General features: G+C 47.0%; 1 protein-coding gene and 1 non-coding gene across 4 annotated transcripts in view; both read right to left on the bottom strand.

Moving 5' to 3' along the window:
* Window positions 1–478: 478 nt before the first annotated feature.
* The window catches only part of ACVR1B (activin A receptor type 1B), a 45,757-nt gene continuing 33,156 nt past the window's right edge, over window positions 479–13,079 (bottom strand). For 2 of the 3 annotated variants that reach the window (XM_009247748.4, XM_024257180.3), the window contains 4 exons: window positions 12,147–12,303; window positions 10,560–10,684; window positions 5,528–5,658; window positions 479–3,558 (listed from right to left, as the gene is read on the bottom strand). In XM_009247748.4, the coding sequence (XP_009246023.2) occupies window positions 3,433–3,558; window positions 5,528–5,658; window positions 10,560–10,684; window positions 12,147–12,303 (539 nt within the window). In that variant the 3' untranslated portion in view covers window positions 479–3,432. The other variant, XM_054527263.2, reaches the window with a different exon arrangement.
* On the bottom strand, window positions 9,767–9,873 carry LOC112136046 (U6 spliceosomal RNA). The gene has a single exon (XR_002917246.1). It is a non-coding gene; the product is annotated as a U6 spliceosomal RNA (small nuclear RNA).

The raw sequence follows: 13,079 nt of genomic DNA, 5'->3' as shown, positions 1-13,079 counted from the left end.
GTTATTTTAGATTCCCTCAGCCTAGAGAGAGAGAGGACATTCACACCCACCACATGCTGAGAATACCAGAGGAGTAACCACTGAAGACTCCCTCCTCAAAGTCACCTAAGCATCCCAGAATTCACAATTTCACTTCAGCTTAGGAGGAGGGCTCATGCCTCTAAGACATGAGTGTGACTAACCAGGAGCATGACCCTCTTTTGTAAATAGGAAAAAACGTGAGAAGACAAATTCAGACAAAGCCCAAGAAAAGGGTGCTTGGTGTCTTCTGTCCCTTACATGCCAGACCCGCCCTCTAGGAACACAAAGCAAGTCTCAGGAAGACGCAGGATGTTGGGATCAGCATTCCTCTTGCTGGGGTCTGCTACAGCTGGTGTGAGCACTAGACCCTGCTTAGAACATCCACCCCATTCCCAACTCCCCTGACAAAAGCTGGGTGGCCGCACTACATATGTGGGACAGATGGCACCAGAGCAGCTCTGTGAATAAAACTTTTAATAATGTACAGCAGAAATTGGACAGGCTCATTCTTATATTAAAACAAAAGATTTCCTATATTACAATTTATTTACATTTGCATACTGAAGAGGTAAAGTGTCTAAGTGGCTATTTTACAGTCCTTTCTAATAAAATGTACAAAAACAAACAGAAGTACCGAGAATGCCGTTCGGGGGCCTTTATGGCGACATAAGAACGGGCTTGGACTTGGTCTGTGAATCCAGAATCCAGAGGTGCAGGTAGCACTATGGATCGGGGTTAGCCTCGGGGGGCCAAAAACACAGCTTCAGTTTCTCCCCAACTCTCACTTAGTGTTAAGAGTGGCAGGGGTGGGCGTGGGAGCTTCCCAAAGACCTGCTCCATCTTCCCCAGAGGTGGAAGAGTCGGACTGTGTGTGGGGTAAGGGCAGAAGGGCCAACTGGGGAGTGCACTAGTGGCTTGGGAGTGGACGTGTGTTGGCAGATCCCAGAGGCTACTTGTGACTCTGGGAAGAGGAGTCTATGTTCCATCATCACCTATAAACCGCCAAGGTTCTGCTGCAGGGCGGATAGGTGGGAGGTCAGCAGGGGTAAAGACGGTCCCCCCAATGACACAATGGTATTTAAACGAAATTAGTGGCCCAAAGGTTAGGGGAAGATCTCCTTTAATGCAAGGAAAGAAGCAATAATCAGTCAAATAAATAGAAGGGCCAGGAGCACTGGGGAGCCTGAGGACAGGGACAGGGCTCTCCCTCCTCCACAGGCTTTGGCAGAGAACTGCTGGGTTGGAGGCAGAGATGCTCTAAGGCTGCATACACAATACACCTCCCCTGGGGACAGGAAGGGGGCTCAGAATGAATGCAGTGATTTGAGGTCTCACCTGGGGTTCTAAACCCCAGGTCTCATCACCCGCCTCTGGTCTCTTTGTGGAGGGGGTTGTGGGGGTTCCTCTTTCTTCAGTGATCTTATATAAGAGCAATAATTCTAGGCTCAAAAGGGTCGTAGAACCAATTATGAAACCTTCTGGTCTCAAAACAGGCATCTACTTACTTGAATCAGCTCTTTTTACAGTGCTCCAGGAGTGGGACCCAAGCATGTCTTGTCCACAGATGTATTCCCAGCACCTGGCACCCAGCAGGCACTTCACACACATTTGTCAAATAAATGCCTGGAGAGGGTACAACCAGCTGGACAGTGCAAGAAAGGGCCCTAGAGCAAAAACCACTCATGGAATTGGGGGTGGGGACAAAATGCGAGAGACTGAGCCTCACGGCAAAAAGGAACTCTCACTGCTGAGTGGGAACAGGCTCAGGTGCAAGGACAAACATTTCCAGTGTGATTGAGCTATGTGCGTTCAATTGGATAATTTTTTTTTTTTTTTTGGGATTTCTTTAAAAACAAATAGATTGAGAGGTAATCACAGAGATGGTTTTCCTTTTACAAAAACTTAATATTTAACAACATTAAAAAAAGTTAAAATCCAAACCCTCCCAATAAAATTAAAAAAAGAAATCAAACCACTCCAGTTAAAAGTTATGGCTTCAACGTTATTATATACCTAAGATATGCTGACCAAATCACCACCCACAGCCGTGCTTCTAGGCTTCGTTAAATACTATACTCAGGTTAAATAACATGTTCGGCTCAGGCTGTTCCCTTCAGTAGGGCTCCTGAAGTGGATGCAAACCTCTCACCTTCCCTCCACCCTGATCAGACAGTCCAGTAAAAGAAGACCCATGCAGATGCCTCCCTCCCACCCCAGACTCCCTCCCCACTCCTTGCCCGCCCTTCCCTTCCCCACCCCAAACCCACCACCACCAAAAATATACACTGCTGTTTCCAGGATCTGGGAGATGAAAGACAGATGTGACATTCCAATCTGAGTCCCGAGATCTGGCTTCACATTCCTCGGCCCTTCCTCGATGCTGCTGAGGATGATGCCCTTGGGCTGGCTCATTTCCCACGGCTGACACTAACACCCAAGACTTCCACCAGGATTCCTTCCCTGCACATCCCACCCGCCACCCTCACATTTTGGCCCAAAAGCCTCTTTTGTCATGGACAACTGGGCCAGCTTTGGTTCCACAGTCTGAGATGGAGGAGGAGAGCTGTGCTGATGCCGGGGTGGGCAGAGTAGCCTGCCGGACACAGAGTACCACTGTGGCATGAGGGGCTCTGGGGAGGGAGAGACCTCCAGGGAAGGGCACCAGGGAAACTAGATGCTGCTCACTACTGAAAAGAGGCACCAGCACGCACGGACAGCATGACGACCACACCCCCGACCTGCACATGCACAGAAAGCTCAAGCAGGTAAGTGCGCACCTACAGACACACACACACACTCACACGCACGTGTAAGGGCATGGCACGAACCAGGCACAACGGGGGACGCACCTCGGCACATGCACACACGGCTGGACAGACAAGCGGCAGATTCCGTCTCCACTGGCAGTCTCCCCGCAGCGTCCATCCCAGGGAGGAGGGGAAAGCGCGGCTCAGAGCTGCCTGTGAGAGGGGCTGCACTTCCGGTTCTTCCGGGCCACCTTGGTGTGCTGTGGGCTGGTCCCCGAAGGAAACCCTCAGCGCAGCTTAGCACTGGCAACACCTCGGCTCCTCCGGCCCCTCCCAGCCACCCCCGTCACCGCTCCTGGCCACGTGCCAGATGCACCGGGTTTCGCGGGACTTCCCACTACAACCAGTTCGAGTTGTGGCACTGAGTTCTCCACACAATTCGCTCTCAGAGTCTCCATGCCATTAGGAGGTAAATAGAAAAGGTGTCTGTCTCAAACCCAACATGGGAGTGAGCGAGTCTCCCGGGCTCTGTCCCTCTTGTGGGCCAGGGCTCCTGGCCACAGAGGGCTGGGCAGAAACGAGAGGTAGGCCTCCATCGTACGCTCGACGCGGCAGCTGTGCGTAGTTCTCGCTGCCAGGAGCTCCGTGTGGAGAGAGGGAGCAGTTAGATCTTCACGTCTTCCTGCACGCTGAGCTGGGAGAGGGTCTTCTTGATGCGCAGGGCCGTCAGGCGGGCCGCGCCGTTGGCATACCAACACTCTCGCATCATCTTCCCCATCACCCGCAGCGCCTGCGCAGAGACCCAGGAGCCATCAGCTCGGTCATGCCCTGGAGAAGCCTTTCTGGTCCCTAGGCTCTCACTCATTTCCCTGCCACCTCCCGCTCAGTGCAGAGTCTGGCAGATCCACATCCACCCGGCAGCCGACCTTAGGGAAATGCTCTGCAAGGCTCCCTTTGTCCCTTGGCTCTTCCTTTTTTTTTTTTTTTTTGAGAAGGTGTCTCACTGTGTCGCCCGGGCTGGAGTGCAGTGTCGCAATCTTGGCTCACTGCAACCTCCGCCTCCCGGGTTCAGGTGATTCTCCTGTCTCAGCCTCCCCAGTAGCTGGGAGTACAGACACACGCCACTACGCCCAGCTAATTTTTGTATTTTTAGTAGAGACGGGGTTTCACCATATTGGTTGGCCAGGATGGTCTCGCTCTCTTGACCTTGTGATCTGCCCGCCTCGGCCTCCCAAAGTGCTGGGATTACCGGCATGAGCCACCGCACCAGGCGGCTCTTCCTTTTTAAGGGACAGCTCGCACAAGTGAAAGGCAAACCCTGCAGCTAACGGCCAGCTCTTTTGGTCTCACCTGCCCGCTGAAGCAAACCCTGCCCCGAGGGTTCCAAGGAGTGCGGTGAGAAGTGCTGCTCTATGATGCAACACGAAAGCATCAGCTAATATGCAATTCTGTTCTGAAATGCAGAAATGCCCTCTAGTGGTTAGACTCTTTAAAGGCAGAGCCAAACTCTACTTGACTAGGTAAGTTCTGGGGCTCTAATGGACAGCAAGGTGACTAGAGTCAACAATACTGTACACCTGAAATGTGCTAACAGTAGGTCTCAACTGCTCTCACTACACACACAGGCAACAAGGTGAGGTGACAGATGTGCTCATTAACTTGAGTGTGGTAATCATGTCACAATACATACATGTATCAATTCAGCACCTTGTACACCTTTGTTACAATTTCATTTGTCAATCACACCTCGATAGAATTGGGAAAAAAATAAGTAAAAGGAAATGCAGAACCGCAAGTGAAAAGGAGGCCCATAAGCACTTAGCTAGGCGAAGCCTGTTCCCCTGAACACTCTTAAGACCCTAGAATTCCATGTTTATTAGTACGTATGTCACAAACATGTCCTTATGTCAACTCTTTCCACCAAATGTTGTTTCCCCCACACCCCTGATTTCATCTGCCATCTCTCCCAAATTCACATTCTCCATCCCAATCCCAGCCCTGTCATACACATCACCTCCCTTCTGAGTTTCTGGAAAGACCACTTTCCTCACAGGCATGTCCTCCTCCTCTGTCTGGTCTCAGGACTTCTCTTATGGACGCCTCCTCCTCACTCTTCCATGGAGCTCAGCTCAGCTCAGGCTCCAGAGCTGTTTTCCTAGTTTGGTGTCTAACAGCTCTGGGTTCAGTCGTCACTTGTTGACCACCTCCCTCATCTGCGTCTTGGAGACAAAGCCTTGTCCTTTTTCTTTTATGAGACAGGGTCTTGCTCTGTTGCCCAGGCTGAAACGCAGTGGCCCAATCATGGCTCACTGCAGCCTTGACCTCCTGGGCTCAAGCAATCCTCCCACCTCAGCCTCCCAAGTACCTGGGACTACAGGTGGTATGCCACCAAGCCTAATTTTTTATTTCTTGTAGAGATGGGGTCTCCCCACATTGCCCAGGTTTGTCTCGAACTTCTGAGCTCAAGCTATCTTCCTGCCTCAGCCTCTCAAAGCGCTAGGATTACAGGCCTATGCCACCACACCAGGCCCAAAGCCTTTTCTTCTTCTAGGCTGTGAATTCCAAATGGCACCCTACAGGGTCCAGGACAAGAGGCTGTAGCTCCAAAGGGCTTGGGATATGTATAATAGCACCTAACAGTAAATAATAACTGACACTCTCAGGGGGCTCCTCTGGGGCCTGACCCCATTGTCAAGAAACGCTTTTCTAAGGTGGAGAAATCAGGCTGATGGGAAAGCCGCAGGAAGCTGGCTTCTTACCTCATAACTCTGCCACCAGTTGGGGATGTTAGGACGCAGCTTCTGATCACATACAACCTTTCGCATTTCCTCAATGGAAGGGTCAGAGGGCACTAAGTCGTAATATGGCAGCTGATATTCTTCATGGACTCCTGGGAGAAAAGAAAATATCTACCTGAGTTATCAACAGCAGGAAAAGATTACTCAGAAGCCAGTGACAAAACCTACATTGTGCTCTGTAAATACCACTACCCCCTAAGGTTCCTTAGAAAGTTAGTTAATTCTAAGTATGGAACAAGAAATACACAAAAGGGGCCGGGCATGGTGGCTCATGCCTGTAATCCCAGCACTTTGAGAGGCCAAGGCAAGCGGATCACCTGAGATCAGTAGTTTGAGACCACCCCCTGCCAACACGGTAAAACCCCATCTCTACTAAAAATACAAAAATTAACCAGGCATGGTGGCAAACACCTGTAGTCCCAGCTACTAGGGAGGCTGAGGCAGGAGAATCGCTTGAACCCTGGAGGCAGAGGTTGCAGTGAGCAGAGATCGTGCCACTGCACTCCAGCCTGGGCAAGAGTGCAAGACTCTGTCTCAAACAAAACAACTAAACAAAAAGAAATACAAAAGAGTAGCCAGGAACATTTTTTTTCATGGCCAAAGCAAGGAATCTATCAAAGACTACTGGGGTCACATCAAAAGGCACCAACTCGATAAGCTCCCAACTGAGCAAAGATGGGAACCTTTAAAAGTAACAATAAGACAAATAACTTCAATGGAAACAAATATTTTTAAAGTCTAAAAAAGGAAACTTCAGTCACCTCTGTGGGAGGCTACAGAACCACCTCATTATTTTGAAAAATGGTAAATAAGTGGAAAGAATCAAGTATTTTTTCTGCCTCTCCTATTCCAACTATATATCATGGGAACCAAATACATATGTAGGGGAAGTAATCATTCGCTTAGTTTTGGACAATATCACCATGGCACGTTAACAACACAAAAATAGAGAACCAACGCTATGCAACTTGTCACGGAAGGACAGAGGAACCCCTGTGAAGGATACGTGTCCCCGAACCCCCAGAAATGATTCTAGCTGCCAGATCTAACTACCAATTCATAGGAAATACCAGGAAGAGTAGAATATGTGAACTCTACCTAAGCAATCTGCAAAATCTAGCCTGGGAAATTCTACAGGACAAATGACCTGGATTCTCCGAAAAAACAGAGTGGGAAGAAAAAATGAGGGGGAACATGTAGACAAGAAGAGATGTAGGAGGTGTATTCATCAACTGCAGGGGATAAAACTTATTGGAACCCCGATTTGAACAAACTACTTTAAAAATTTAGGAGACTGGGGAAATCTCAACACTGACTAGATGTTAAGTGATATTAATGTTTGCCAGGCACAATGGCTCACGCCTGTAATCCTAGCACTTTGGGAGGTCGAGGTGGAAGGATTGCTTGAACACAGGAGTTCAAGACCAGCCTGGGCAACATGGTGAAACCCCGTCTCTACTAAAAATACAAAAATTAGCAGGGCATGGTGGTGCACCTGTAGTCCCAAGCTACTCAGGAGGCTGGAGTAGAAGGTTCGCCTGAGCCTGGAGAGGTGGAGGCTACAGTGAGCTGTGATCACGCCACTGCACTCTAGCCTGGGTGACAGAGTGAGACTCTGTCTCAAAAAAAAAAAAAAAAAAAGCATTAAATTTTTTTTTTTTTGAGAGTTTCACTCTTGTCACCCAAGCTGGAGTGCAATGGCACGATCTCAGCGTAATGCAACTTCCACCGGCTGGGTACAAGCGATTCTTCTGCCTCAGCCTCCGAGTAGCTGGGATTACAGGTGCCCGCCACCACACCCGGCTAATTTTTGTATTTTTAGTAGAGACAGGGTTTCACCATGTTGGCCAGGATGGTCTTGAACTCCTGACCTCAGGTGATCTGCCCGCCTCAGCCTCCCAAAGTGCTGGGATTACAGGTGCGAGCCACTGCACCTGACCCCTAATGTTCTTTTTTTTTTCTTTTTTGAGACGGAGTCTCCACTGTTGCCCAGGCTGGAGTGCAGTGGCACGATCTCGGCTTGCTGCAATCTCCACTTCCTTGGTTCACGTGATTCTCCTTCCTCAGCCTCCCAAGTAGTTGGGACTACAGGTGCACACTACCACACCTAGCAATTTTTTTGTATTTTTAGTACAGACGGGGTTTCACTATGTTGGCCAGACTGGTCGCAAACTCCTGACCTTGTGATCAGCCCACCTCGGCCTCCAAAAGTGCTGAGATTACAGGCATGAGCCACCGTGCCCGGCCTAATGTTCATTTTTTAAAGTGTGGTAATAGCATTGCATTTTTTTAAGTCCTCATCTTTAAGAACTACAAACTTAAAGATTTTCCATAATAAAAAGATAGTTTTAAAAAGCCAATATAGGCCAGGCACAGTGGCTCACGCCTATACCCCTAGCACTTTGGGAGGCTAAGGCAGGTGGACCACCTGAGGTCAGGAGTTCGAGACCAGCCTGGCCAACACAATGAAACCCCATCTCTACTAAAAATAGGAAAATCAGCCGGGAGTGGTGGTGGGCACCTGTAATCCCAGCTACTTGGTAGGCTGAGGCAGGAGACTGGCTTGAACCCAGGAGGTGGAGGTTGCAGTGAGCTAAGATTATGCCATGGCACTACAGCCTAGGTGACAAAGAGAAACCCTCTCTCAAAAAAATAAAAATAAAAAGCCAATTAATTTTTCTCAAGCCCTTTTCCAGAAAAAGAAAAACAAAACAAAACAAAAAAACCCTGCTGTCTTGAGCTAAGGAGACAATTTTATTTTATTTTTTAAGCAGAGATGGAGTCTCTCCTACCTCAACCTCCTGAGTAGCTGAGATTACAGGCGCCCACCACTACACCTGGCTAATTTTTGTATTTTTAGTAGAGACAGGGCTTCACATTGGCCAGGCTGGTCTCGAACTCCTGACCTCAGGTGATCCGCCCACCTTGGCCTCCCAAAGTGCTGGGATTACAGGTGTGAGCCACCATGCCTAGCCTTTATGTCTGGCTAATTTTTTATTTTTGTAGAGATAGAGTTTCACCATGTAGCCCAAGCTGGTCTCGAACTCCTGGCCTCAGGTAATCAGCCCACCTTGGCCTCTCAAAGTGCTGGGATTACAGGTGTGACACAGTGCCCAGCCTGGGCAATATTTTTAAATAGAGAATTGGACTTGGTAATTACCTAAGGGGTAGTTAACAGGCTTAAGCTCTGGCCTCAGCCTGTCCGAGTCTGAACCCTTGTTTACTAAAATAGTTATGTGACCTTGGACAAATTTCCTAACTTCTCTGTGACTCATCTGCTTCATCTGTAAAATGGTGATGATAATAGCACCTACTTATTATTTACTTGTAGTAGTAAAGATTAAATGAGCTTATACATAGCAAGTGGTGAATAAATGTTAGTATTATTATATATTTAGCCTCAATTTCTGGATGTCATAAGAAGAAATAAACTTATTCACAGTTTAAGACCTGTGTGACCAGATTTTTCTTAGTCTGTTTTTTGTTTGTTTTTTCTTTGAGATGGAGTCTTGCTCTGTCGCAAGGCTGCAATGCAGTGGCTCGATCTTGGCTCACTGCAACCTCCACCTCCAGGGTTCAAGTGTTCTCCTGCCTCAGCCTCCCAAGTAGCTGGACTACAGGTGTGCACCACCATGCCCTGCTAATTTTTGTATTTTTAGTAGAGACAGGGTTTCACCATGTTGGCCAGGATGGTCTCAATCTCTTGACCTCGTGATCCGCCCGCCTTGGCCTCCCAAAGTGCTGGGGATTACAAGCGTGAGCCACTGCGCCTGGCCTCTTAGTCTGTTTTACTGCATATACTGATCAAAATTTAAGAGGTCCAATTCCATGAATACTACCTGGGCACTATTTCCATAATTTGGATTTTACCAAACACATCATAAATGGAAGCTGGAAAAGGGTATTAATATATAAAACAGTTCTGCTGGAAGACTTGTCATATTTTTTGTAGATTAGATTTTTTTAATTTTTAATTTTTGTGGGAACACAGTAGATGTATATACTTATGGGGTACATGAGATGTTTTGATACAGGCATGCAATGCATAATAATCACATCAGGGAAAATGGGATATCCATCCCTTCAAGCATTTACACTGTGTTACAAACAATCCAATTATATTCTTTCAGTTACTTTAAAATGTACAATTACATTATTGACTATAGTCACCCTGTGCTGCTATCAAATACTAGGTCTTTAAAAAATATGGAACACTTCAGGAATTTGCATGTCATCCTTGCGCAGGGGCCATGCTAACCTTCTCTGTATCGTTCCAATTTTAGTATATGTGCTGGCGAAGTGAGCACCACCAGTTCTTTTTTTCAATCACTTTCACTGCCCTGGAATCTCTTATATCACAGATAAATGGCTGAGAGTAGGGATCTAGAGGTCCTGGAACTTGATCATGTGGCAGAATATGTGGAAATTATCATAAAATACTGATATACTAAGTTGACAATAAAAAGTGTTTCTGCTAAATCTGATACTATTTCTTACTGGATTCTGTCATGAATAAGAAGCTGCAAATGCCAACGATTTTTAACTATGGGAGTGCACTTTTATGAATCTAGAAATTAGCACTATTACCTTAACAAGGAAACAGCAGGGTTTCCCACGAATGTGGCTTGGGAGCCACTGCGTTAGAATATGCTGCTTCTGCTGTGAAGGAGACCACTGCATGAATCCCGTGCTATTCGCACCGGGCACTCCCCGCCACGGACTAATAAAACAATGTTTGTTTGTTTATAAAGCCAAACGAGCCTTCAGAATGGTTACCACAACACACAACACTATTCAACGAACTGATCCCTGAAGAATAAACACACCCTAAGCACAGCTACCTCCACACCTTTGATGGCAACCTTAAACGATGATTCAGGCTCTGGCAACAGGCATCCAACAGGTTGTAAAAAGAAAGGGGGCAGTAAAACAGCTTTGGGTGATCCAGCATCCTGGAATGGGAGGTAGGAGCAAAGGCAAAAAAGAAAGGTACCTCCAGAATTGCATCTTCGAGCAATCTCCCAATATACAAGCCCGAGGGCATAAATATCAGCACATTTAAAGGAGTCAAAGTGTTTCATATTAATGGTTTCATCAAGTACTTCAGGGGCCATGTATCTGCAATAGCAAAACAAACATGGTCACGCACAAAACATGATGATTGCTCTCTTTAAATCAAAGTATTGATTCAGGAGCCCTCTGAATGTGGAAGAGTATCACCCTGATAAAGTCCCTTGGGGCAGAAGAAGTGTACACATCTCTTCATTGCAAACTCCCATGTTTTAGATTTGATTCTAAATACTTCAGCACAGATTTGGCAATACCAGGCTACTATGATGTGTATCTCTATTTTTAACCATCAAGATTTGTTTATTTGGCCAGGTGCGGTGGCTCACGCCTGTAATCCCAGCACTTTGGGAGGCCAAGGTGGGCGGATCACCTGAGGGCAGGAGTTGAGACCAGCCTGGCCAACATCGCGAAACCCCATGTCTATTAAAAATACAAAAAATTAGCCAGGCATGGTGGCAGATGCCTGTAATCCCAGCTACTCGGGAGGCTGAGGCAGGAGAATCACTTGAACCCAGGAGGCGGAGGCTGCAGTGAGCCACGACTGCGCCATTGCACTCCAGCTTGGGCAACAAGAGCAAAACTCCATCTCAAAAAAACAAAGAGAGAGTAAAGATTTGTTTATTTGAAGCACGTTTTGACTTCTTGGCAGAAGTCCTTGTAATGTGGGTCACAGGGGCAGTAACAGTACATAATGTTTGGCTGACACCAGGGTCTTTCACTTTATTGAATGTAGTCACAGTGATGGGTTAAGCTTAAGTTTCATTCCGAACTTCTTTTGTTATCTTACCTGACTATAGATATGTCAAAATTAATTCTAGAGGTGGTCAGTGGCACCCTTAATGACTCTGAGTAGTAATTATGAATAATTACTATGATTCCAGCCACCCAGCCCCCACAATAAATCAGGGGATAATCTTAATTAAATTCATTTAGATTCAGCAGATTTCCACCTCTTCCACTCTATTGCAGTCCCATTTCCAACTCATGAAGTCAATTTGCAATCACAGCTCCTTACTTCTTACCTCACTTCTGCATGAAGTGGGAAGCAGGCCCATAATCTTGAAGGGTGCCCCAAATCTCTATCCTGGGTTACCTCTGCTATAGTTTGGCAAATCTGCTCTCCAGTCCCTAAGCACATGCTCCCTGCCTCCTTCACAGCTCTCTGCACAGGAGATGACAGTGTTTTCCCTCTTTCCCGAGCCACACCTGTTGCCTGCTATCCTTCTAAATCCTGCTCTAGATTGTCCTTCTCTACCCTCCGACCTTAATACCACCAACACCAATGTGCATACAGTTTATGGAGCTGTGCTCTCAGCACTTTTATCTGTTAGATGCAGTGATGCAACTTTCCAATGTGGGGAGTGCATGTTCAATTCAACTTTCAGTGGGCTGAGAGCAAGGTCCTCGCCTCCTTTTTTGACACCTCCTTCTCCTGCGCATACGGGAAACGGCACAGATGGGATACTCAATAGAAGCTGCTTAGCAAGGGCAGAGTATCAGGCCCTCCTACCGTTTGGTCCCCACCCTCTGATTCGGGGCAATGTCGATGGTGTCAGTGACTGCATCGTGACGGACAGCCAGGCCCAGGTCTGCTATGGCACACATGCCATTTTTCTTCACCAGAATGTTCTTTGACTTTAAGTCTCGATGAGCAATTCCAGGCTTCCCTGGCAGAGAAAAAAACAGGGATCTTTACAAAGAGATGTTATAAATGTTAAAAGCATAGACTATGCAGCCAGACTGTATAGGTTTGAGTCCTGGCTTTGCCTCCTGCTAATCCAGTGACCCTGGAAAAGTAACTTTAGCCCTCTGTACCTCGGTCTTCTTATCCATAAAATCAGAATGACAGTACTTATTTCATGGGACTGTTGTGGGGATTAAATGCATTCATGTAGCTAAGTTAAGACCACAGAAGGACATGTGTATTTAGCTAATATTTGTATTAATATTTACTACTACTACTCGCCTTCCCTGAGCAAATATGCTCAGGAAGAGAAGTGCTGAGGGACTGAAGGGAAGTTGCTGCGATGCCTAGTTCTCAGAAGGAAACAGGCCTGATGATGAGAACTGGCACTGCACAGGCTATAGGAATAGGATCTAACTTTCATGGGTGATTTTCCATTGTGGCCCTGGTCAACCAGGCATCAGGGATCACACCTGCCATTGTGACAAGATCCAGGATCTCCCAAAGAGCCGACATGATAGTCAACAAGCAGCAGAGCTTCAGGTCTTCTTCCTCCAGGAAAACCTTCCCAGATTAGTAAGGCCCAGCATCTAATCCACCAAGTGGCCTTTAAGCCAGCTGTCCCCATCAATGAACATGGAAATCACTAAACTGATGTTCCCCGTACACTGGTTTATCTTTTTAGTTCCATTTTTTCTCATGTCTATTGTGGGATTCTAAGATGATTACTCCTTCATAACAAATGACTATGTCAAGCCA

This window comes from Pongo abelii, chromosome 10 (assembly GCF_028885655.2).
Source record: "Pongo abelii isolate AG06213 chromosome 10, NHGRI_mPonAbe1-v2.0_pri, whole genome shotgun sequence".
Lineage (NCBI taxonomy): Eukaryota > Metazoa > Chordata > Mammalia > Primates > Hominidae > Pongo > Pongo abelii.
This window is presented reverse-complemented; position numbering and strand designations above follow the sequence as displayed.